Source organism: Ochotona princeps, chromosome X (genome assembly GCF_030435755.1).
Source record: "Ochotona princeps isolate mOchPri1 chromosome X, mOchPri1.hap1, whole genome shotgun sequence".
Classification (NCBI taxonomy): domain Eukaryota; kingdom Metazoa; phylum Chordata; class Mammalia; order Lagomorpha; family Ochotonidae; genus Ochotona; species Ochotona princeps.
In genome coordinates, this window is record NC_080865.1 from 74,350,048 (window position 1) to 74,377,533 (window position 27,486).

The following is a 27,486-nucleotide window of genomic DNA, read 5'->3' on the forward strand; positions in this document are numbered from 1 at the left end:
TAGAAATTATTTATGTGAGCAATAATTTGCATTTCACAGATCACATCTCAGATTGTTTTGATCCTAGTATAGCCACTTGGAAAAGCCACAAAGAATAAGGCAGTTAGTCCTTTCTTACTCTAATATTTTGAAAGGAGTCACAAATAAATATGTAGTGTGAAATGGTACCTGAGAAATTAGATTTGACTTAAAGAGAAAATGGGTAGTAAGCAAGTTGATATGTAAAATGTGATCATGTTTTGAGAAATTTTGTGTGAAAAGGCCCAGAGAGATGCAACATAAGGAGAATGTGAGCTAAGATTCAGATATCCTTGGCTTCCCATATTCTCCAGCCTTTGTCATTATTTCTGTGCCTTTCTTCCCCTAGCCAACTTCTTTCTTGCTGTCTTTTGCCACTCTTCTTGCCCTATTGTTTTCTGCTTCCTGTACTTTTCACATCTTCTCTCCTCCACCTCCCACAACATTTTTCTGTCCTTCCTCTCTGGTAACCATGCCTACTACTCCCATTCCCACTCCCAAATCTCTTATGGTCGTAAACCTTGGGGATTACTTTGGCTGTACAGGGTTACTTCATGGGCACAAGTATCCTGGGCCACATTTCTTAACAAGCACTATTAATTCTGACAAAATTAATTCTGACAATAGAATGAGTACATGCATTGGTCAGTCCTTTGTGCTTAAAAAGAGCACTTTAATGCTAGGCTAACACCTAATCAATCAGCACTATCTAATTACCTTCTACTATTAGCCTATTAGGGGATAGGTTCATTTTAAATAGCTTTTCAAAGATTAAGAAACAGCAAAAGCTCCAATAATTTGGTGACAGATGAAAACTTTTGTGAAAGAAAAGTAGAGAGCTACATTAGGCTACATTGTTTATCCAGCTATCACACTAAAGTATTGGGCTGAGTCAAAGTACAAGATAAAATGTTTATTATACTGGAGTGATTTCTTTTTACGGATTGAGACTTATTAATGCCCTTCTTATAAAAAAATGCAAAACTTATGTCAGGGTCCTTCATGAACATATCAGAGGCAGTAACATACTCTGACCTTTAACCTCTGCAATGTCAGGTCATGAGTAAACTATGTCATAAGGTGTCAAATCACTCATTGCCAAATCTTGCTCATAAAACATTCAAAGTTATTTGAAACTTCTGAACTGAGAAACAAACCAGGATATCAAGAGGTTAAAGACAACAATCAGGCTACGAACCATACATAAGCCTTCTCACACACACACACACACACACACACACACACACACACACACACAGTGAAACCCCTCCAGCTGGGTAGCTGTGTACTGGCTCTTTGGTTCCCATTTCCCGGGAAAGTGGAGAATGACTGACCTTCAGACAATCCATTTCCTCTGCAGAAGTAGAGGTGGCTTAAGTAAGACATTCAGTTACACACTACGCACCTCATTGCTTGAAGAGGCCTTGCTGCCTCTGCTAGGAGAATTCCTACCCCAGACTAAGAACAGAAGTGCTAGATGATATTGTACCATAATCAAGAGCATGGACTCTGGACTCACAGTCCCTGAAATTAAGTATTGATTATTTCATTATTAGTTTACAGTATTGAACAACTTATTATCAGTATTGTTTGTTTGACTTCTTCTCTTTGAAAAACAGAATGCCACATAGAAAGAGTGTGACCATCCCACTCAATGGTTCACTCATCAGAAGTTTACAATAGCCAAAGCTAGGGGAGACCAATGCTAGGGGCCAGAAATTGAATGTGAGTCTGCTGTATGGATAACAGGATCCAAAGTGCTTGAGCCATCACCTGCTGCCTCCAAGGATGCACATTAGCAGGAGGCTGGATGAGAAGCAGAGAAGGAGTTCAAACTCAGACACTCAAATATCAGACACAAACATCTCAAGTGGTATCGTATTGATTGGCTACAACATCCATGAGTATTATTCTTTACCCCACAACCCTCAATTTCTTTATCACTTAACTGGGAATCATAATAGAGTCCACCTCAAAGAATTATTAAGTGACTGTCTTACAGAAACTCATAGTAAACATTCAATTGATTATATCTATTAATACTTCCCATGGACATTATGTGTGTGTGTGTGTTTATATATATTAAAACCCCTCTTGCTGTTATAGCTCACACGCATTGTATGTTAAATTGTTTTTGTGGACTGGGCTGGGAGCCCATTCACCGTGTATACCATGATTTCCATGGGAAAATGTGTTTTGAATCCCAAGTATTCAGCATACAAGGAGATTTTTGCAGCATACTGAATCCTCTTTGTAAAATGAGTCTTTATGTTGGTGCTGGGGCCTCTCATAGTTGCTAGCACATTTCCATGTTGATTCCCTTGGTTTGTTCCCTAATGTCTTAACCTAAACTTTATAAACAGTTATAATGAGTTAAAGTCATAAGCTAAAGCTTTTTAATTAAATAGTCTTGTTACAACAATGCCTTAATGAAAATTTATTTGGTACATATGGATTGTTTGGGAACTTTGGAGGAATGTGGTAATTTCTACAATAACTGCTTAGGAAAATTGAACTATTATTTCAACTGTGTAGTTTTTTTGTTAGTTATACTTAGTTGTACTAGATAAATCCAGTTGTATATCAGAGTTAGTGAGAACTTTGATATTTCTGTTACTGATGAGACATTTAGTATTAGTATGCAGAATTCTAGAACATAAGAAATGTCTTGATAACCTGTATGCTGCAATGAAGAGCCACCATTTTTATTTTCACCAGAGTTTATACATCTTTTTTTTAAAGATTTATTTATTTTATTACAAAGCCAGATATACAGAGAGGAGGAGAGACAGAGAGGAGGATCTTCCGTCCGATGATTCACTCCCCAAGTGAGCCGCAACGGCCGGTGTGCGCCGATCCGAAGCCAGGAACCAGGAACCTCTTCCGGATCTCCCACACAGGTGCAGGGTCCCAATGCATTGGGCCGTCCTCAACTGCTTTCCCGGGCCACAAGCAGGGAGCTGGATGGGAAGTGGAGCTGCCGGGATTAGAACCGGCGCCCATATGGGATCCCGGGGTGTTCAAGGTGAGGACTTTAGCCGCTAGGCCACACTGCCGGGCCCTATACATCTTTTTTATAAGATTTAATTTTTTATTGGAAAGTCAGATACACACAGAGGAGGAAAGACAGGGAGCAAGATTTAAAATTTATATTGGTGCAAAAAAATTGAAATTCATTTACAAAAGGAATCTTCATGGATTTCAAAATTTTTCACATCAAAATAAATCTGTTATTTAGGTGCATTTTCTATTAACTTGTTGAAGTACCATGGCATTGCTTGACCTTAGAAAGAAAACAGATCTTGGTAATGACCTAAAAGGTGGATGAAGAGCACCTCTTGTGTACAACCTAGAGAAGACAAGTTTCTGAACTCTGGTTCAAATTCCATTAAGGGTTATACGTTCCTCCTTCCTCTCTGGGCTAGCAACATCAGTCATGTCATGGTCTTCTTTCTACAATTTTCTCTGTCTTTTTCCACTGCTTAGGGAACCCTCTTCCTTCTCCCACATTGAGCAGTGGGTAACCGAAAGTTATCACATGCAAGTCCTGTTCAACTCAGAAAATGTGCTTCTGACATTCTTTGTGTATCTTCTTATATATGTAATAGTTCAGGTTCTAATATCATATTTATCAGTCTGTTATCTTCCCACAGCAGTTAAACTTATTTTGAGCTCCCATTTTGTTCAGCAGCAAAATTATTTATTGAGCCCTTATTCTGAGATTCAGTCAGAGAAACTTTGGTTTTTTGTCTCTTGATTCATGCTTACATGGAAGATTTTTTAGAAGCAAGAGGTCGCTGTAGCTGTGTGAAAACAGGACCACAGAATATAGGAAAAATTTCTGAGCATGGCATTCCTCATAATTTGGCCCTGCTCACTTTTCCAGCCGTCATCTGTTCTCTTCTCATTCTAGGGCCTTTCTTCTCTTGTTTCCCACCCCCTCAACACACACACACACACACACACACACACACACACATACACACACACACACACACACACGCACACACACATACACACACACACTTATTGAACCTCACATACTATTCATGCCGATTTATTTATCATTTCTTAAATAGGAAAGGCCTATTGATAACTGCCTGAACTAATACATTGATCTCCTTGAAGTGTGAGATACATTTCTGCATGCTTTACAAGCTCTAGTTCATCTTTTTGAGTCAATAATCAAAAAATTTTAGAGATGATCAGTACAGGCCCTACCTTCCAAGGAATCACAGACTAGGACAGAAGACAGCCCCATGAACAAATAACAAGTATTCATACTACAATTTTAACATTGATATGGGAGGAAAGTGTTATGTGAATTCAAAAGGGGCAATGGTGGAATCTTTCTGTAGGGTGTCTTTCTTGGTTTACTTGGGTTGAGGGCCAAAGGCCTTCAGTGCTGGAGCCAAGAAAAATCTCTCTCAAAACTAGGGTACTCTTCATCATGTCTACATGGGAGACATATTGAAGACTTTAAAGAGGAGATGCCACTCAGACTTGAGCCTGTAAAGCAAGGAAAAGTTTATCAGGTACTTTAAGGAGGTTAACATATTATTCTAGGTGGGTGTGAACAAACCTTTTCTACTTAAGGAATAATAAATTGGTATCAATATTATGTGAGTTTTTGTCAGTGTGTATGTGTGTAGGAAAAGAGACAGAAAGGCCCTAGAGTGAAAATAGATGAAAGCTAGAAAGGTGAGCAGGGCCATATTACAGAGAATCTTACATGCCATGCTGAGAAATACGTACTGTGTTCTGTGGTTCTGTTTTCAAACAGCGATCGTGATCTCCTGCTTTCTAAGATGTAGTCCTTGGAATCACAAATCAATAGAGAAAAAACAAAATTTCTCTTTAACAAATAAGTACGGGGATAGGATCCTAGAATCTTTACTTCTATCTCTTTTTTTTCTTATTGTTCTTGAGTGGGATCTGGGCAACACAGTTTGAAAATTGCATCTATGGACCATTAGGAACCATCAAAATAAAGCATGGAAGTGAATGATTTGAGTAGATCTTTAAGATTGTTAAAGGTATCAATTGAATGGCAAAAAGTCTTGAGTAAGGAAACCAATTAGGAGGCTATTGTAACTTCAAGAAGCCCAATCTAGTCAAGACAACGGGGATGGAGAAGAGTGGATATGTATGAAAGACATCTTTAAGAAAGCCTAGTACAGTGATTGTACTAAAGGCTGGACAAGGTTGCTAGATGAGCAAGGGCAGGACTCTAAGAATGACTCCCTGGTTTCTTACTTACATGAAAAACGAACCAATCTAGATGGGAAATATAGAGTGTGATGATTTTTTTATTTTAAAAATCAGAAATAGGTGAGAGAAAGCTCTCAGCTACTCATGTACTTCCCAGATGGCTAGGAATTCATCCAGGCATCCAATGGGGTAAACAGGGATCCAACTACTTGAGTCATTTGCTGCCATTTGTCATTTGCCTGCCAGGGTATGCATTAGCGGGCAGATGAGATCAATGTGAGGTACAGACAGAACTCAAAGGCATTCTGATATGCAGTGTATCCCAGAGAGCCCTTATCTGTCATGGTGAATTCCTACTTCTGTAGTCTAATTTCTAATAGCCCACTCGTTTTCTTTGACTTTTCACTCACTCAAATAAAACCAACACGTGACCACTCATGTCTAGACCTACTCCCCTTGAATATCTCTTCATCTAAGACCTTTTTTCTCTCATCGTATTGGTTTTAGCTGTATTTGTCCCTTACTAGCAGTGCAGTGGATAGCTTTTTTTTTTGTAAGATTGGCCCCAACTTACACATAAAATTTGATCCAAAAGTCCATTTTCAAGTTAATTATTTAGAATTCAAAATGCATTTTCTGTGTTATACAGAATGATTAGGTTCCCAGGCCAGTCCACAAAGGCCCATAATATAACTGAAAGTGTGGATTCTTATAATGGAAATTAGTTAAGCGTAAAACTGTTGCAATTGAAACAAAAACAATAGTTGAAAAAGAAATAGTATGGTTTTTGTTTTCCTCAAAAGGATGATGAAAAGCAGGTTTAATCCTAAGAAGACAAACAGTGATAGATGAGGATTTTTATGTAAATTGGAAACAATGATTTCTAAATTTAATTTTTTAGTAATACTTTGGGGGCTTTCAAACAATGAAAGTAATTGTGTTCCAAAAAACCACGAATAGCTAGAACCATTCGGAAGAACAGGAAGTTAGCAGGGGGAATCACAGTCCCGGACCTCTGGACATACTATAGGGCAGTGGTTATCAAAACAGCGTGGTACTGGCACAAAGATAGAGAGGAAGATCAATAGAGCAGAATAGAAACACCAGAAGGGAACCCACACAGATACAGCCAAATAATCTTTGACAAAAAGACAAATGACAATCCAGGCAAATGGGAAGGTCTCTTCAATAAATGCTGTTGGGACAACTGGTTGATAGCCTGCAGGAACAAAAAGATAGACCCACATCTCTCACCAAACACTAAGATCAAATCTAAATGGATTAAAGACCTAAACCTACATCCAGAAACCTTCAAACGTTTGGAAGAAAATGTTGGAAATACCCTGCAAGATCTAGGGGTAGGTCCTGACTTCCTAAAAAGGACACCAAAAGCAATAGCAATGAAGACCAGAATAAACAAATGGGACCTCGTCAAACTAAGAAGCTTCTGCACAGCAAGGGAAACAATCCACAAAGTAAAAAAGCAACCCACAGAATGAGAGAAGATCTTGATGCACTACGTAGGTGATAGAGGGCTAATCTCCAGAATATACAAAGAACTACAAAACAACCAAAATACCAAAACAAACAAGCCGCTCAAGAAATGGGCACGGGAAATGGGCAGACATTTCACAAAGGAACAAACCCAAATGGCAAACAAACATATGAAAAAATGCTCAAGTTCCCTGGCAATAAGGGAAATCCAAATTAAAACATCGATGAGGTACCACCTAATGCCAGTAAGATTGGCCCACATGAAATAAAAACACCAACAACACTTGTTGGCGAGGTTGCAGGGAAAAGGGACCCCTACTCCACTGCTGGTGGGGCTGCAGGTTGGTACAGCCTCTATGGAAATCAGTATGGAGAACATTCAAACAACTCAAAATCAACATACCAGATGATCCAGCAATAGCACTCCTAGGAATATATCCAAAACACCTGTTTCACGAGAAACCAACATGCACCCCTATGTTCATAGCAGCACAATCAGTAATTGCAAAAACATGGAAGCAATGGAAATGCCCATCAGCAGAAGACTGGATGAGAAAGCTATGGTTCATCTACTCCATGGAATACTATTCAGCTATTAAAAAAGCAAAATGCAGTTCTTTGTGGCCAAATGAGCCCAACTGGAAACCATAATGCTAAGAGAAATGAGCCAATCCCAAAAGGTTAGATACCATGTGTTTGCCTTAATTTAAGATGAAATGATGTCAATATGAAAAATAGTACCTGTAAAATGTAATATTATCTCAACCTCATGTGGCTAAGAACTTGCATTTTTTTTAACATATCGGTTACTCAATACTATGTCCACTAATTCCATGACGTTATAAATTGTTGCTGATGTTATGTTGGGGCTTTTAATAGATCGGGATGACACTCTACTGGCTCTACGTTCAGACCAGAGATGGTCTCCCCAAGAAGCTGTTGAACTTATCTGGACAATAAGATGCTGGACTCTATGCTTGGTATATGCTTGCAATGAAAGAATCTCAATTGAACTTGAACTGTGGCAATGCAGCAAGGTGGAAGAATCCGCCATGGGGGGAGGGTTTGGGGAGTGGTGGGGGGAATCCCAGTACCTATAAAACTTTGTCACATAATGCAATGTAATAAAAATAAATTAATTAATTAATTTAAAAAAAAAGAATAGGGCAGGCATGGTGCCATAGCAGGCAGTCCTCCTCCTGCATTAAAATATTCCATATGGGTACTGATTTGAATCCTGGCTGCTTCACTTCCCAATCCAGCTCCCTGCCTACAGCCTGGGAAAGTGGCATAAGATGGCTGAATTCCTTGGGCTCCTACACCCATGTAAGAGACGTAAAAGTTGCTCCTGGCTTAGGATTGGCTCAGCTCTGGCCATTGCAGTCATCTGGGGCGTGAACCAACAGAAGATCTCTCTCTCTCCTTCTCTCTCTGTAAATCAGCCTCTCAGATAAAAAATAAATGAATCTCACTCAAAAAAAAAAGTAATTGTGTTCATTATAGAAAATTTGGAAAACCTTTAAAAATATATTTTAAAATTAAGTCATCAGTAGTCCTCTCATTGAGAGAGAATTTATTGTGTATTTCTAACTTTTTAAAGAAATTCATTTCATTTTTAATGTTGTTTACATAGTTGGGATGGTATGTGGGACAAATGTCTCCTACTTTTTTCTCTTGTATCTACAGAGAGGGCAGGGATGGTGAGGACATCACTCTTTGTTGCCAAACTACTTCAGCATCCAGGGGTAGGTGACAGCCACTTAATGTCACCTTAGTAACCCCAATATGAGGAAGAATGTTCTGAGGGTGTTATCTGACTGGCTTTGATAGTTGTGGGAATTTGTTGGTTTCATTGCTTTAGGACTGAGTTCCAAGGTCTAGCAGTTGATAAAGTCTACCTTAGTGCATCCACACACTCAGAGACTTATTTCCAAAGCTTTGCCAGAAGAGTTGTTCTGCTTTCTATCCTCTGACGTGGAACTCGATACCCTCTGCTGGCCTAGATGAGCTGACTGTCATGAGCCCCATGTGCATCTGGGCATGCTGACCACTGCATGTGCATCAACAAATGACAAGGCCCAGTACCGATTCTACCTTTCTCTTAGTACGTGAATTTTAATTTTTTTGATCAGCCCAACAGTAGTAATTATTGGCACATCCACATAAGGAACTGATATGCAAGCTTTGAAATAATATATGTGAAGAATTCTTAAACACAAAAAGCATGATATGTTTATTGAATGAAAGGCCAACTTCCATTTGACTTCCAGATTTGAGAATGAGAGAGTGTACACAAATCAAAGCTAATTAACCAGTACAGGAGTTAACTGTTAGCCTACCAACCGAAGTACCCTACCATCAGCCCAACTCCCCCAACACAAAACACCACCAGATTTTTTTGGAGAAATTCTGAAGAGAATTGTTTTCCTTGAAGCACTCTAGAGGTCCGTGGCCTTTGTTTCTTATTACTTCTGAATTTACTTCAAATTATAGGACTTTCTTTTCTCTTAATGCACTGTATCACTAGAACAACTCAGGCCTAACAACCATGGTTAAGGTCAATTTTTTTGAATTCATAAATGGAATGAAAAAGAGGCACACGTTTCCTGAGGTAATTAGGTGAGAATTGAAGTGAGATGAGAGGGATTTTGGTAGAAAAACTGTACGTACTTGGAGGAAGAAGAGTAGAATATATTTAACTGAAAATTAAGAAATAAAGGTGAAAAAATGAAGATAGTACACCATACTTACAGACCTTGGGAAAGGGGAAAGGTCCAGGTAAATGGGAGAAATGAGGAAATTAAGTATGTTTCATTCTGGAGTTAGTCCAAGGAAAAAAAAAAAAAGGCAAGCAAAAACAATTGGGAGGAGTTGTAGCCAGCTGAAATAAGAGGGGTTTAGCCACAGCTATGGGCAGCTGCCTAGGTTGCATTGTACCTAGGAAAGTGTTACACTGCTTGGGAGAAAAACAGCTAATAGCTGCGGGCATCCTGGGCCTGGTTAATGCCAAATTTGTGTTAACTATAGCAGTGTGCCAGCATAGTCACCTGTTATATATATATTTTTTAAAGCTATGTGGGGACAAATGCCTGCACACCATTAGACAGGGTTGGGAGACCCACGTGTGAGCATGTGCAGGCACTGGCTAGGCAGGTAAGGACCCAGGCTGGCACAGCACACTGCCGGAGAACTGGGCTTGGGGATCTGCACACTCATGGTCATGGGGGGCTGTGGATAGCTCAAATAAACAGATCTGCAGATGTGTGGGAGGGGGGATTGATGAGGGAGAATGTGACAAGTGAAGAGTGACTTCTGGGACTTCCACCAGACTATTACACTTGTAGGTAAATGAGGAATCTGAGACCAGGTAGTTTAGAGAGGGAAACTGGAAGAAACTTTTGGGGCCAAACCAATACACCTGCCCATGTAGGGGGTTGGTATTGCCCAGTGCCTACCAGTGCACAGGAAAGCCCTGCCTGGTAGGGCTCAACCACCATACCCACCAGTGAGTGTCAGGGCAGGGTATTGGCCATGTTAGGCTGGGCCATGACTCTAACCAGCTCATGAGAGAACCAGGTCTGGGAGCAGGTTCTGCGGGGGATTTGTGGGCTCACACCCCTGTGGGACTGCCATACCAGCTGATTTGCTTGAGGGCTGAAGGTGGTAATAGGCTGAACTAGGCATGACCATGGAACTCACCAACACCTATAAGCACTGGGGTTGGGAACAGGTCTAGCTCGTTCAGGCTGTAGCACCCACACTCATACCCAAGAATTGAGTGTGAGTAGGCCAGGCTACAGCATCCACCAGCACACACAAAGGCCGACACTAGGGGGCAGACTGTACCAGGTAAGGGTCTAATATCCCTACCTGGCACACATGAGATCTGGGTGTGGGAGTGGACCTAGTTGGGGAACTCTCCTGGTGAGCCATAGCTCCTTCTGGGTGAGTGCATGAGTCAGGGCTGGGTGTTGGTCGAGCCGGGCAAGGCAGCTCGACTTGACAGCAGATGTGAGGGTAGTTCTCGGCAGGGCCTGGCCAAACCACAGCACACTGGCATGCATGGGAGCCAGGCTGGGGTATGGGCCACGACAGGCTAGGCTAGGCTATCACACCTACCAGTTTGCATGAAAGCCAGGGGTGAGGACAGGCTGGGCACGGCTAGGCTGCAGTACCCACCAACGAAAGTTGGGAAGGGGAGCAGGCCAGGTCAGGCTACACCATCTGATGGCAAAGGCAAAGATGAGCGATGGATTATGCTGGGCTGGGTCAGAGCAATCAACAGCACACACAAGTTCTGTGACTGGGAGCGAGCCTGGACGGGGAGCTTAGAGGATGCCCTTGCTGGGCTATAGTTCCTACCAGTGAGCACAAGAACCAGAAAGGGGGCAGCAAACTGGGTTAGACGCTGCTGCAGTATCCCTTGGCATGGGTTTGGACTCTAGGGTCTGGCACCCACTGGTGCTCGCAAAAGCCAGAATGGGTCTATGATGTGCTGCTGCTCTAGGTCGCTGAAGCGTGCAAGAGCTGGGTCTAGGGCTGGGCTGGGCTGTAGCACCCAATTATAAGGGTCACAAGAGTGTTGGCCAAGTCAGAGTGGGCCAAGAACCCACCAGTGTGTGTGAGATCTGCCACTGGGAGGTGACCTGATAGAAGAGTTTGGGGAACTCTTCTGTCAGGATACAGTCCCTGCAGGTGAGTGCAAGAACCAAGGCTGGGAGCAACCCACTAGGAACAGCTCACTATGTAGCAGATCCACACATATGTGGATCAGGTCTTGGGGTTGGCCAGGCTGGGCCGGTTCAAGGCACCCAGTGGCAGATGTTAGAACCAGGATGGGGTGCAGGACAGGCCTGGTTGAGCCACAATACCAGCCTTTTCTCAGTAGTCCTGGGACTGGAGACTGGCTGGGTCGGGCTAAGCTGCAGCATCTGCCAACATGAGCCAGGACTTGGGGCAGGCTGGACCAAGCCAGGCTACAGCACCTACTGGTGAATGCCAAGGTAAGGCAAGTAATACCAGTCCAGACCACAGCTCCCACAGCACATGTAAGACCCAGGAATGGGGGGGGCAAGCCCATTGACAGGTACAAGAGCCGAATAGGATGTGGGACACACTGGACCAGTTTGTTGTACATACTGACATGAATTGGAACCCAGGCTGTGAACAGGTCTAGTGGGGTTTTAGGGGATCACTCCAACTAGGCAGCAGCTCCTGCTGGTGTGCATAAGAACTGAGTATGTGGTGAGTGGGGTTTGTCTGGGCCATAGCATCCATTGATTTGGTATGAGGTAACGTTGGGGACAGAATTGACCTGGATAACTACAGCCACCATTGTGTGTGTAGGCTGATGTGGGGGATGGACTGAGCTAGACTCCACACTAGCTGGCACACATAGGAATCAGGTTGGGGTTACCTCCGGTGAGGTTTTTAGGGATCCCCCCGCCCCCACAACTGGATCACTAGACTCAGAATTCCAACCACGGTGAAAAATCACAGGATCATGAGTGCATCTGTCAGAATGGGTTTCCATGGTTACTGAGGCCTGTGGAATGGACAGCATGCCAAGGTGCTCTTAGAGAACATGGCAGCCAGTTCATTGAGGCCTGCAGAGGATATCTGGTACCACAGGGGGCAGAAAAAATTGGACAGCTCTCCCAGTCAAGCTTTGACAGCAAATATCTAGGCTAATCAAGACCCTTAGGTAGACTATATCGGCAAATAGACTTTGGAAGGATTTCCTCATCCCTGGAGCAATGAAATCAATAGCATCTCAAAAAAAAAAATCAAAACCAATTAAGCAGCACTCTCAGAACATGCTCCACATTGGGGACCCTGGGATGACATCAGATGACTATCCCCCATTCCGGGGTATTGATGCAGTTGGGCTGCTGGTTATGGCCCTCTGCCCTTCTTTCCCCACTTTCCCCAGATACAGGAAGAAAAAAATGAGATTGGAGGTAATTATCTCATCCATTTTCCCACATTCCTCGACGCTCCCCACCCTAATTGATGGTCCACATGGGCACGCATCACTCTCAACTACGTAAAAATGAATTATTATTTTTTAAAAAGATGTGTTTAGGACTAGGCAACAAATGTGATTTGCAGCAACCAGTTCTCTCTTAAGAAAGGCACTTGATGGTTTGTGAGGACAAGTATGACTTGTCCAAGAACTAAAATACATTGTCTAAACTTAATATATTTGTTCTGGTTTTGCATCATCTTAGTTTAGCCAGATCAGCAATTCTTTGAAGCAGTTTGCACATCCTTTTTTCCACCCCATCTCCTTTTTTTGTCAAGACAGGAGTTGTCACTAACTTGTATTTCAGTATGAAAATTCTAATAGCTGCCATTTAATCTTGTTTACTCAATGAAGGAATTTAAAATCAAAATAAGAAAGCTAGAGATTATGGCACAGCACATTAATCTTCCATCTGATTCAAATCCAAAATGCTCGGATTCTGATGAAGCCTCCTGCTAGTGCACCTGGGATGGAGAAGATGATGACCCAAGTGCTGGGGCCCTTGTCACCCACATGACAGTCTCAGGAGTTGCTGACTCTTCCACCTGGCCTGGCCTTGACTGTTGCAGCCACTTCATGAGAGAATCAACAGATGGAAGATTTTCTATTTGTCTCTCTCTATCCAAATAAACTTTTAGAAAAGTAAAAGGAAAGAGAGAAAAAGTGACAATTGACCTGGCAGTTAAGAGGTTACTATCGAAGTCTTGAACCCATACAGGGTGCCAGGATTCAAGTCCCACCTCCATTCCCTATTGATTCCAACTTCCTACTAATGCATATTCCTGAGAGGCAGCAGATGATTGCTCAAGTATGTGGGCCCCTATTACCCATGTGGGAGACCTGGACTATATTCCTTGCCTCTGACTTCAATCTGTTCCAGACCTGGCTATTATTGACATCTGGAGAGTGATCCACTGGACGGGAGATGCTTGTCTCTGTCTCTCTCATAAATTAAAAATAAATGAATGAAAATGTCTAAACAACAGAGGAGGGAGGGAGAAAAAAAGTGTGCCTTTGGATACAGGTGGGTTTATGTGTAGGTTGTTTTAATGAAGTAGGGGGAAAAATCCAAAGAATTCATTGAATTCTGTACAAGCACCTGACATTTTAATTCTCACATTGGTATGCAAGAGCATCTCCGTAGGTGGACCTGTGTAACTTATGTTTGGTGTGCTGATGAGGCAGATTCAGAGGCAACTCTGGGGTCAACTGCTGATCTCCAGCTAGGAGTTCATGTGCCTGCAGAGTGGAATAACCAGCACAGCTTCCCACCTGGAAGCGTTTCTCCCCCAGAGATTTTTAATCAGTCTGACAATGAGAACTGAATATGGAGAGTTTTGGAATTTCTTCAGGTGATTCTATTGTGCAGATAATTCTGCAAATCTCTTGTTTAAGCCATCTCTTGATTAGTTAGGAAGATTAAAGCAGTTCTCAAAGTGTGGCCCAAGCACCATCCTCATTAACAGAGCACTTGATAGAATGTCAATTCTTTGGGCTCTCTCCAGATTTGCTGAATTAGAAACTCTTGGGGTAGCCCATGAACCCCATGTTCAACAAGCCCTTCTCCATGATTTTGTTTCATGATGCATAACACAGCCAATACATTTGATCATCCTTCTTGTTGGAAAGACATGTCCTCACCAGCTGATGAAAATTGGCCTGCAAAAGGAATTTGATAAAGATATTTGTAATAATATATGATCCATTGTTGGGAAAGGGGGTGATAATAACTTGCTGTAAAACTCAAGCAAGTTCTGGAAGAAACATGTCTTTCTAACATTTATGGGACTGGTCACATGAGCAAGCATAACCCTATTGACAGCATCTCCAAAGGAAATTCCTTAAATGCCAAACTCCTCTATGAAGCTTTCTCTGAACTCTGATGTAAATTTTCATCCTGTATACAACTCTAAATCCTTTTATTAGCTCTTTTCTTGCTGTGTATTTTAACTCTTCTGAATGCTTCTTTCCCTCACTAAATTCTGTGATCTTTGGAAACAAAGTCACTCTATTATTTATCCAATTCCCAATATCTAATGCCTGGTATGCAATGGATACTCTTTCGGGAGGCCAACATTTTCATGGCTCTTAAGAACCTTCGAAGGATGAATTTACCTATGTGAATTAATCATGGCCCAAAGTCCAACCCTCTGTCTTTAAGGCTAGGGATCGTAATCTTGTTACTACACTTGGTTGTGACCTCACACAACAAAAACCTCTGAGATGTACATACAATTATTAGTAGCTTACTTGTTTAACATCAGATGCATGATTGTTGGGTTCCAAGGCTACTAAAATCAATTTTTTCATGTTTACTCTCGTAAGGAAATCTTCATGGGAAATCTAACTAAAATAAATAGGGATTCAGCTGCCATGGCACAAAAGTATTTGAGTTCTTGGCTGTACAGTTTGTCTCTCATGAAGACATCGCTATTCTCTCATTCTTTGTACTAATTCTATCATCTTCTTTCTTCATCCCATATCTGTTCACAAATATTATTAAAACAAGATAAGAACTTGGCAAATTGCAGTCACTTTTCTGTTTCACTTTACCGAGGTTATACTCAGGTCAACATGATTGGATGTGCAGTTGTTCCCCAGCTCTTCAGAATAATGCATTCACAGAATTAATCCTTTGGCTTAATTTCCTAGGTGCTTAATCATGCATAATCAAATATGCATTTTTCTTGGCTCAACTCTTATAACTTTATTTTATAACCTTATTTTCCAGGTTTGTGTTTTAAAGGATGGATTTTGTTCTCATCTATGAAGTTGCTGTCAGTTACTCTCAAGATTAACAACTTCTAAATGCTACAGAAACTTTGAAATAGATGTCAATTTTATTTAAAGTGGAATTTTTAGGCAGAAGTAACTGGATTTGTGCCAACTGTTCCCACCACGATCCCAATATGCATTTAGTGAATTGGTTTTTTGAACCTTTTTCTGTAGGCATTATATCTGATAGCCACTAATGGAACCCCAGAGCTCCAGAATCCTGAGAGACTGTCAGCTGTATTCCGTGACTTTTTAAATCGCTGTCTTGAGATGGATGTGGATAGGCGAGGATCTGCCAAGGAACTTTTGCAGGTAATAATAAAATAAGACAATTACGAACAGTAATTATATTAACATTTTTCACCTCAATGTGTAGTAGTAAGGGAGTTATGTGATGAGCTGTTTAGCTATGCTCAGAATATTACAATTAGATTTTGACCACAGGCACATATGTATGGGCATACCTCAAATACGTGGTTGATTAATATGTCTTCTTTCTGTTGAGAAGACGTCACTCTTGTTCTTTCTGGATTCTTTATTTTAAGGTCACCAGTGTGACCTTCTGGTGTTTCTGTTTGTTCTAAACTTCACTTATGTCCCCTGGATGTTATATGCTGGGGTGTTCTGGGCAGGAGGTAATTTTCTACATAATTCTGTAATTATTTTCATGCAATTGTTACTCTAATACTTTATTGGTTAAAGTCCCTTTACTTGTGATATCAAATTCCAGGCACCTGCTTGCATGGGTGAGTACTGTCCAGTGGTGAATACCTCTGCAACCATTTGTCCCTTTTACAGCTCTCATGATTAGCCTGTATGACAGTCAATGTTTATTCTATGCCAAATTCTTTACATAAAATATTTCGTTTAATTCTTACAACAAGTAAATGGGGTGAATGTTAATGTTCATTTTAAAAGATGTGGAAACTAAGACACACAGCTCTTGAATCGGTAAGATGGCCTCTGAGCCTTGGACTGGATGATTTTTCTCCCCACACTTCACACCTAAATCAGGATTACAATACATATAACGTCACAACTGGGAACTGTTCAACAAAGACAGGTAGCAAACTCTTTCACATCTAAGAATGGTGATCGCTCTTCTTTCTGTGATTTTGATCACATAAGCTAACTGAAGATATGACATTTGCTTATATATAGTATTAACCAAAGATTCAGACTGTTGTAGCCGTCTCAATGAAGTCTGTTCCCAACATAAATTACCTGGTTTAAACATATTTGGAGGAATTGAAGAAGCTACACACCTGTTTTCTGCTACCTGTGATCATTTCATAGATGATCAGCGGCATCGAAATTGGCACAGCTGGAAAGGCCCTTTAGTGATCCTCTCTCTGGTTAACCCCATCACAAATTATAGATGAGAAAAAAACAATTTCTGAGGGTTTCATTTCCACATCTTTTCACCCTTCCTGGCAACTCTCATGCTCACCCTTGTACCCTTGTACACATTCCTGTTGTGCCATTTCATGGAGCAGAGGGGAAAGGCAAAGGCATGGATTCTTGTGATATAGTTCTATAGGTAAAGAAATCATTAAATTCGTTATCTAGTTAAGTCATCCCCCAATAATAATTTAATAGAAATTAGTCAGATAACTGATGCAAAACTGTATTTTGAGTCTAAATCAAATGGTTTTGTTGAATCCTTTCATTTTATCCTAGTAATCATTAATCATTACACATCAATAAGTTCTTAAGTCTTTAACTGCATTCTTTGAAAGTAATCCGTACTTGCCCATTTTTAGAGATTAAAGGAGAGATATTTGACATTCACACCATTAGACACTGCCCTTGGATATCTCTGTGCCTTTATCTATGGCCTAAGATTATTCTCTATCCACCAGTCGGTATGTATGGGACTCACTTTTTCTCAGCATAAGCACGATGGGTGATACAAAACCCCATGAAAAGCGTGACTCCTGCTCTCAAGAATGTCACAATCTTTCTGGATAAACACAAAAAAGTTAACAGAAGGCTATTTGGAAACTCATTCAAACCCAGTGGCTGTTCAAATAGTACATAACAGGATTGGTTAGAGAAACAGCTCTGTTGACTAGAACAGACAGAAAACGTCTGTGAACAGGAAAGAGGCCCACTGGGCCTTGAAGTACAGATCTGTTTCAGCAGTTGGAATAGAAGAGAAAGGGTTTCGGATGTAAGTGTGTCCGTACAGCCAAAGCTGGGCAAGAAATGCTTAAGGGAATGGAACTCTAAAGTGTAGCTAAAGTAAAGAGCTGGCAGCTACCAGAGTTAATACCACAGAGGGCTTTGAACATCAGGTTATAAATCATTAGGTTATAAATTTTGTCTGTAAGATTTGTGAAAGTTCTGAATGTATCTGAGGGACAAACATGATGAAAGCTTTTCTAAGAAGGTTATTCTGGGGCTCGGCAGCGTGGCCTAGTGGCTAAGGTCCTCGCCTTGATCCCATATGGCCGCTGGTTCTAATCCCAGCAGCTCCACTTCCTCTCTATCTCTCCTCCTCTCAGTATATCTGACTTTGTAATAAAAATAAAATAAATCTAAAAAAAAAAGAAGGTTATTCTGGAAGTACATAGTATGAGCTTAAGTTGATTAGGCTTGAGTTAGAAAAAGCAAGAGATAAATGTAAGAAACATTAGAAAAAAATGCTAGGTAACTCATTTCATACAGAACATTAGGGACAGAAAGACAAAAGTCACATTAGAATATTAAACCAAGCACTTGTGTTCCATTTTACAAGATAGACAAGTGATAATGGATGTACAGGGTAGCATTTCTTCACTGCTAAGTTGCTTACAAGGGAATCTCACCTCATTTAGCCATTATGGTAAACAGATATGAGGACTGAATACAGGTGCTGTGATTCCACACCTCGTGTAGCTTACATCACACACAAGGGTGTGTACCCTGTTTAGTAGACTTTAACATAACTTTATATATGTTGAATTTGATACAATGGAAAAGCTATCTAGAGAAAATATCCAACAGGCAATTGAAGTACTCAACCACCATTCTGTAAAGAGATCAGATCACATAATGTAGATTGGAGAGTTATTTCCAGAAAGCTGATGATGTGTTAAAACTAAAAGGATATGAAATCTGAAAGGAATTAAATGACCAGGCCACAAGCAGGGAGCTGGATGGGAAGCAAGGCCACCGGGATTAGAACCGGTCTAATCCCAGAGTGTGCAAAGCGAGGACTTTAGCCACTAGGCTACCTCACTAGGTCCTGATCATCTCTTTTGATCATACACTAGATATATGTACTGAAATATCACAGGTAGCCCATAAATGTGTGCAATTACTGCTAACAAAAATTTTAAGCAAAGAAATAACATTTTGAATACAATGTGCGTTTCCAAGATCCCTACTTAGAGTTTAGCAGTGCACTAGTTAGTTTCCAAAACCATTGGAGGGACAAGAGCAAGACCATGTTTTAATTGGATCATGTTTGAGTGCTCAAAATACAATTTAATGAAAATGGACTGTTTGAAAATGTAAAGCAATTCCAATAATTCCTGTGTTTTTTCCCCTTGTCTTGCAGCATCCATTTTTAAAATTAGCCAAGCCTCTATCCAGCCTGACTCCTCTGATTATCGCTGCAAAGGAAGCGATTAAGAACAGCAGCCGCTAGGACTGCAAGCCTTACCCCTCACCATCTCCCTCATGAGTTAAGACTGAAATCAAGCTCTGCTCCAGGAAAGATGGAAAAAGAGACAGTCAAATGGGTTTGGGGTTCCTTAACTTTCAAACGAATAGAAACTTCTTATAAAGCCTTTTTCCTACTCCCACAGATTATGTACTTTATTTGTAAGCCTGAATAGCAGCCCCAAAGGGCAGCAATGTCGAAGTGACCATCTAGTGGTCACTCTCACCGTGAAGCGAAAGAGCCAGTAGTGAATCCCCTCATTTTGTGCATCCACTTTGAAGAAAAAGGTTTCTCAAAGATGCACACTCCCTCTTCATAGTGTTGTGTTTGTTTTTAAGTTAGAGTAGCCCCTCTCGCATTCGAACCTCCTTCAAAACTCCGTACCCAATGTGATGTTTTTCACTTGCATTGTCATTAGATGTCCAGGAAAAAAATGTCAAAATGTTTTTTTTTTAAAAAAGAAAACAGAAAAAAAGCAAAAATAAAAACAGAAAAAAGCAAACAAACAAATAAAAAAACAGAACAAGTACTGGGTGAACATGTGGAAGTCCATGCCCTAATAGAGTTGCAATTTTTTATTCTTCTTCTGTAGTGGTGGCTTGGTTTGTGTACCTGATTTTCTGCATTTGTATTGGAAAAGGTTTCTTTTAAGACATTTTCCAAAAGCAGAGAGGATGATGTATTTGGAGGAAGGGCTTTTAAAAACTGTCTATCTAAATCAAGCTCAAATGGTGAAATCCTGTCAAATTTCCACAAAGATGCTTATGGAGTAGTGGCTATCTCAGATAAGCCAACTTTTATCCTTCATAAGCCCTGAAGAAGCACGTGCTGAAACTGTGGCATCCCTGTGGGGGGACTCCTGGTCCAGAACCTAGGAAATCCTGACAGGAAAAAGCCGTATTTCAACAAAGATGGAACTTTCTCTGAGAGCCAAAAGGAAAACAAGATATGTGTATAATACTGAAATCCTTGTTGGACATTAAGTAAACAAAGCTAACAAGACCTGATTTAATCCTCTCTTGTGTTTGTGAAACATATGCATTGTAAAATAGGCACATCAGGAGGAAATGGATCCTTCCACCAACATTTCCTACGCTAAAAATGATTTACCTTGACCATTCATTACACCTTACAACTAAAATAGAAATGAATCAGTGAAAGCTACATTCAAATCAACAGCTCTAAGTACTTGCTATCATTTTCCCTGTGTATCACTAACTTCTGTTTCAGGGTGTGCTGTACTTAACGCTTAGTTTCTTGACCTTTTGAATTCCAAAAGAATGTTCCCGAAGATGTGAAAACTCTTCACTAAAAAGTGTTTTTTATTTGCAATCATATATTCTAGGAAATGTCGGTCCAACTGAATTCCTTTTGTGGCTTGGGGAAAATACCAAAATTTGACTATTTCACCATTTATTAAATTCCCTATTCATTAAAAATCCATTGGTACTCCCTGCTTCTTGTGAGAGTAGAAGATTATATGGAGGGTATCTGTGTAGAAGAGATTGTTTCTTTTTTGGGTGTACTGTCAATTTCATTATTTCTGGAAAGTTGTTTCTCTAAGCCTTTGAAAACCGAATTTGTGCTGGAGAAGACATTGTGATTTGTAGCATATAAGAAAACAGAATAGAATGTATCTACATTCAGCAAGAGGAGGAAAGAGTTCAATGACAGATTTCTCTCCTTCGCTGCCAAGGTACATCTGTCCATCTAAGATCCATCTACCCATTCCTTAAAATGCAAGCATGTTCTTCACAGTTCCTACTAACCACATAGTACAGGTGTTTATGTTTAGGAGGCAACACCAGTGATGGATTTTTTAGTTTCCTATAGTTTTCTTCAGGCTACAAAAGTTTGAAGGGGCTTGATCACATCACTCCCCAAAAATTTCCACAGTGGGATAAAAGAATAAATGTGATAAGAAAAAAATCAAAGGATAATATTAAGTGGAAACATACTAAGTTGTAATTTGCAAAAAGGTGTCTCAGCCTGAAACTTTTTGTCATACTACTCTAATGAGAGAGAGACAGAGAGAGACAGAGAGAGAGACAGAGACAAATAAATCTTAATTTTTCCTTTAAAATTAAATACATTTTAAAATCATTTCTCACTCATAGTACCAGGGAATTCAGTGAAATAACTGGGGTGCAAATAGAACTGATTGCACTGATGGCTATGCCCTGTCAGTGGAGATCAAAACTTGGTTGGGAAGCCCTAGCTAACAATTTGCATCTATTAGTGTTATGGAGGCCTTTTGTTGTTGTTTTGGAGACGTTGGAGCAGAGATCCCTCAGATCACCGTTGGCAGAGAAATGGCTGCTCTTCATGCTTTGGCTTCAGCATATTAACAATGAGGGAGCCAGGTACTTCCTTACCATCCCTGTGTAGCAAGATTTGCTGATAATATATCTCAATCAGCATTACTTTTACAAATTTGTATCTATTTGATTTTTTTAAGAATAAAAACAGCTTCTAAAGTCCCTTCCCTATGTTGGAGAGTCACGTATATTGCTAATAAGTATTAGAGGGAAAGCTATTTCTCGTGCCAAAAATGATGCTGAAGGATTCACGTTTGGTTCATTTGAACTTCAAATGGTTTGTTCATTGTTTATTCCCTTTCCTTGGATTTTTTTTTTAAAAAAACTCATCTTGACTCAGGTGAGTTTAATCAGATCTTTAATGTTGCTAGTGTGCCCTGAGATAATGAGGGCACATCATCGAATGTTGATTTCAAAATGTTCTGAGAATAAGTATAGGGCAGTGGGAAAGTCAGGGAAGGGTGAGAAGCACAGTAGAGAATATTTATATAAGAAAGAAGAGAACACTAAAGTAGCAAGGATCCGGTGCGTTGTCATAATCCCATGAGGATTTTTGGATGACACTGTCCCCTCAAATCAGTCACCATGGTGGGTAATGACTTCGTTCTTGCTGATCTCGTCTATGTGTCATTGTAAATATTTGTGCGTCCACTTTCCATTTTGGCTACTGGATGGCCAAGTCATATAAGAAGATTTAACTCAAGTATTTATTCTTTGTGTTATTCAGATTTCTTTCAGGCTTGTGAATTGCACCCTAATATTTGAGTTTAACCACCTGATCCTCACATCTATCCCTCCCCTGTGAAGCACATTCCATTGCTAAAAGAAAAAAATATGAAATTGCTTCCTGTTGTCTGTATAACTGTTTTGATAGTTCGAGATGTTTGTCTATAAAGGATATTTCTCAGCTCAAAGATCGTGTAAATAATTATATTCCTTTGCTCAATTGATTGATTGTTTCTAATGAGGCTGCCAGTTCTCAGAGATTCTATAAAATCCTTTTTGAAGAACATAAATGGGAATTAAAGCTATGTAAAAATAAGTGTGCATATGGACAAAAGACTGGGAACACAGATTATTGAAATCAGTTATGGTAAAGTGGTGGGATTATGTGAAATTTTTTCTTTGAATTTTTTCTTTGATGTTGTTATAATATTGGTTTAGAATAAATAAATATCAGAAAGGGAACTATAGACTCATAGGAAAGATATCAGAAGCAGTTGCCTTCTGGCCAGAGCCCAGAGCATGCAGGGCACAGATATTTGCTAGTTACAATTATTTGCATAGGCTTTATATTTGCCTGGGTGCTGAGGTTGGCACACGCTCAGGTATGGCACGTGCTTTCTTAGGAGACTACTATCTGTAAGTTAAAGCTAGGGAGATGTCACCGCTAGAACTCCAAACATATTCTCCTGCCTTAAAACAGGCTGCCCTCTGCTCTGGTATGGCATCCAGGTGTCTGTTTTGATTGCCGTAGATTGGAGAAGTGGCCATTTAATTATCTCCCTATTATTAATCTGCTTTCACTAACACTTTTCTGGATCACTGTAACTGTATTTCAGGTTGCCTTTTGGAAGAATGGAGAGAGAAAATCCCCAGCTCCCACCATTTCCTTGTCTAACAAGATATTCTTTCATTTAGATAGGATGGATTCCTTTTTAAACAATCGATAGTCTAGTCCCACTCCTTTCAATAAATGTTCTGGTGTATTTAATAGTTGACTCTGAAATAACTGCAGATAATATTCAGAACTGTTTCTGCCTGTTGCCACTCAGTTGTAGTCCTGTTAGTTTTGACTGAAGATGGTCTCCGTGGGCCTTTGTATACTACTTATTTATAGACTGTTTACAGTAATTATGATTTTTAAGGAGGAGTCTATCTACCAAACAGAGGAGTTTCCTTCTAATTCATCAAGGAATTTTTAGGTGAGGACTTAAAAAATGAAGGAGTGGCTTCAAATGTTACTTTGTTTCACAAAAGCAGACCCTATACCTAGAGATCTCACAGCCTTTTCATTGGCCATTGATGTAAACAAGTATATGGAAGTCTTTGCACTGCCATCCTGGGTTGAATCAACTGCTCCTTTTCTGAGCTACTCGCAGTTAGCACTCAGTTAAGCCAAGGCATGACACAAGCATCTCCCAGTCTCTGAGCTGGAAGACTGAAATCCAGCTTTTGTAAACTGGCAGTGTAATGAGCCTGGGATTTGGAGGGAATTTAACACACAATTCTGAACATATATCTGCATGTGGATTAGAAAGGACATAAATGGAGCCTTGGAAATAATAGAAATGTTTTTTCCCGTGAAAGAATTTTCCATAAAAGGTTTGTTTCTGATATAATCTTGGGGCTTTTCTGTTTGTTTGTTTTTGTTTTTGTTTTTTCATTCATTTTCTGATCTGCATTCTTTAGCGACCAAATGAACTCAGCTTCTCATGCACCAAGAATGTCTGTTTAATATTAAACAATGTCTAATGGGATCTGCAAGTGCAGGAATTGAAATACCACCTCCATGTGCGCAATTATGTGCTCAAATATAGTATACAACTCGTAGCATTTACTGACAGTTAATTTGGGTAAACTTGCAAGACAAACTTATAGACGTAAGTTAGTGCCATCAGTCTCCTTTGTAAGCTGCCATCAGATTAATTCTGTCTGCTAATACCAGCAATAAGGCAAGCATCATGTTTGACCTGATGCATTTACTACCTAACAGGAAATCAACAGCAACTACAGAAAATGAGCCAGATTTAGTGGAAGGAACCCTACCCTAGAAAGGAGATTTGCCCCCCCTTTTTTTGAACTTTGAATTGTATGGTACAATTCCATAGAGTCTGGGATTCCCCCCAAATTCCCACCCCCTCACTGATTTTCCCCATATTCTTGCAATAGTATTGGCTTTATTAATAACTTGCTGTGTAACCTTGGGCAACTCCCTTAACCTATCCATGGCTGTTCCCTCATCTATAAAACAATGATGTTGAGCTATGTGATTTCCAATGCATTTCCAAAATCTCCAACACTCTGTGGTGTTGTAGTTTGCCTTGCAAATTCAGCTTGCTTAAAGCATGGCAAAAATTACATGCTTAAGCCTGGGTCTCTTCTATTGCAGTTAAACAACAAAATTACATAATATGGTGGAAAAGCTCAAGTCAACAAGGCTAATAATATTTGGAGATGTTGATAAAAGTTGTGGCAGCTTTCCAATTCATTCATAACTGTTTGGTTCTGGTTTTGATTTAATGTCCCTTATTTTCTGTTGAGTGTTCCCAGTTTTCATTTTCCATACACTCTGCATGTAAAGTCTGGCTTTCTGTTGAACTGTGGCCAGTATTTGCTACTAAATCAGAAATATGCTGTCACCCTTGCTAGAATAGAACTGTACTCAGGCGTCTCCTTTTCTATGAATCAGTGCTGGACTTTATAGAGTTTAATTAAAAAATGGCACAAGGTGGCAGAACCCATGCATTTTAATGTCTGGGACTACGAAGAGTGGAACTAAACATGTTCAAGGTGAAGGGAGAAAGATGAAAAAGTAATCACATTTTATTATCATTAAGATATACTGATAAACTCATTTGATTAGAACTGAAGATAGCATTTCTGGTGGCAATTCCTTCAGTGATCAACCAACTGATGGAATAGGCTGGTAGAAAGAGGGTGAACCAGAAGTTAGTAAAGAGTTCCAGTACTCTGCCTACAACAGAGTGCCAACCAACCCTGAGTGCGAAATTCAAGTTCAATGTGTGTGCTTGTGTGTAGTGTGATTTATGGACCCGCATATACTATGTTCATTAGTGATGATAAGATCTTTCACAGAATCCTATAACCATTGGTGGGTTGAGTTTGAAATCTCAGTACACTAGCCAGAAAGAGCCAGATCACAAGGGTACTGATGTCTACTGGGATTATACTCATAACATCCAGACAAAACAAATTGAGGAGGATCTACATTTTCATTGTTTATCACAATTGTATCTCATTTGGCTGTGCATTACTTTTGTCAAAATGTGTTATCTGTAAACCCATGTGTAGTGAAATTCTTCCGTAACTTTGGATTAAGGGTCTTTTTGTTTAATTTTTAAGTAAGTTATTCCTTTCATAGACCTGCTGATGGTTTGGTTCCATCCTTATGACCTCAGCATTCTATCTTTTTAAAGATTTTTGTTTCCAATACTGTTATTTTAAATTGTGGTTGAAGCAATAGAAAATTGAAATATGGATTGTGCATGACTGTGTCTTGAGTGTAAAACAAATATTGCAGTTTGAAACTTGGACCTAAAGTATTGCAAATAAAAACGACAAACATCAACAAGCTGATGCTTTTCTCTTTTTTCTTTTTCCCATTCACCTACTTGGTGTTGGTTATTCTGCATTCTTTACACATTTGGGGAGTAGTACTGTCTCACAGGTATGCAGGCACAGAAATGCCCAACCTTGTGGCAAATTCATACAACTGTGCAAAATAATAATAGTAATAACTCAGACCCAGAGTCCTCACCTGAATTTTACTTGAAATAGCTCAGGGTGGTAAATGCATATAGTCATTTCAGGCTTAAGAGCCTGGTAGATCCCTAAGGTATATAAAGGAAGGTAACCAAAAGAAATTACGTGCAATAAATTACTTGATTTTGATGTTATTTTTGCTGAGATAATTCCAAACACACAAATCCATCTGTGCAACATTTAATGTTTGTTTTGTAACTGGCATTAAGTTTCATGGGACACAAAAGAGGTTTCAAACCCTTTAAAATCAGAGGATCCCCATTCACTCATTTGCTCATTCATTTGAAAACTGTTTATTGGATACCTGCTATATGTCAGGTTCTGAGGATATTTCTGCTAAAGGTAACCTTTTCTGAAAAAGTCATCTCTCTCAATAAAACTGCTAAATATCTCTTGACAATAGGATGCTGGACTTTTATGCCATTCTCTATACCTACAATGTCACAATGCATCTGGATAGCAGCATGATGGGCTTGTGACTGTTGTTGAGGGACTGAACTGCTGTTATAATGTAGGGGAAAACAGTGAGAGGGATAGGGTAGGGGAGGGTAGAAAGGGAAATTTCTGAGCCTAAGGAACTGTATCATGAAAAATAAAATATAGATAGATAGATGATAGATATAGTCTCCTCTAAATGTGATTAAATGACAGTAAAGTTCATTGAAAGCTGCAAGCAGCACCTGTCAAATCAGATTTTTCAGAGACTCTTGAGTCTTCAAAACCCAATACAAGAGTACCAGAGATTTACACATTACTATTACACATATAATGTGAGCTTTCTGAAGCATGCATGTATAATTTTACACCTTTGTGTATTTCAGTATGCACTAATGCTATATTCTCTACAACTGGATTATGTTTTTTCCGGAGTTATTTGCTAGCTTATTGTATCAACATGCAAGTTAATCTTTCTCACTGAAAGTCAGATATTTTCTGTAAATACAAGTATGCAAGTGAATAATTCCAATAGCTAGCCTTGAGCCAAGTTCTCTACTGCCATATACACTAATTACCACACTGCCTTTCCTACTGTTAGTTTCACATCTTTCTCACCTTTCTTTGGCAAGTTTCTTTCAACTATTTCACTATCCTTGGGAAATGAAGTAGAGCTACTTCTCATGTTTTAGCACATTACCAATATCTTCCATTAAAAATAATATTTAAAAGCAGTTATGTTTGCCACATGACTTGAAGGGATAGGATCCGAACAACAACAAATGTAGGATTCCACAGCTCAGCACTACTAGTTTGATCACTATAATTTTAGCCCTGTCCAAGTTCCTCATCTCCTACTGAAGTGTCCCGCAGATTCTGGCTATTCTACTCATTCCATGGGGTTTCAGCCCCAAGACACCGGAGAGGCATTTGCTGACTTCCCATGCACTTTGTCAAGGCAGCCCTGCTCCTGCACCATTCTGTAATGAATCTAACCCATTTCCCGGGCTTGCCTCTCTGTCTCCAACTGCAACATTCACACCAGTCTCTGGAAA

At 39.9% G+C, this 27,486-nt stretch overlaps 1 protein-coding gene across 2 annotated transcripts in view; it reads left to right on the forward strand.

Annotated features, from left to right (window-relative positions):
- PAK3 (p21 (RAC1) activated kinase 3) overlaps positions 1–19,623 on the forward strand; it is a 276,680-nt gene extending 257,057 nt beyond the window's left edge. For both annotated transcript variants that reach the window (XM_058658938.1, XM_004590198.2), the window contains 2 exons: positions 15,698–15,835; positions 19,068–19,623. In XM_058658938.1, the coding sequence (XP_058514921.1) occupies positions 15,698–15,835; positions 19,068–19,157 (228 nt within the window). In that variant the 3' untranslated portion in view covers positions 19,158–19,623. The remainder of the gene's footprint in view (positions 1–15,697; positions 15,836–19,067) is intronic.
- Positions 19,624–27,486: the final 7,863 nt, after the last annotated feature.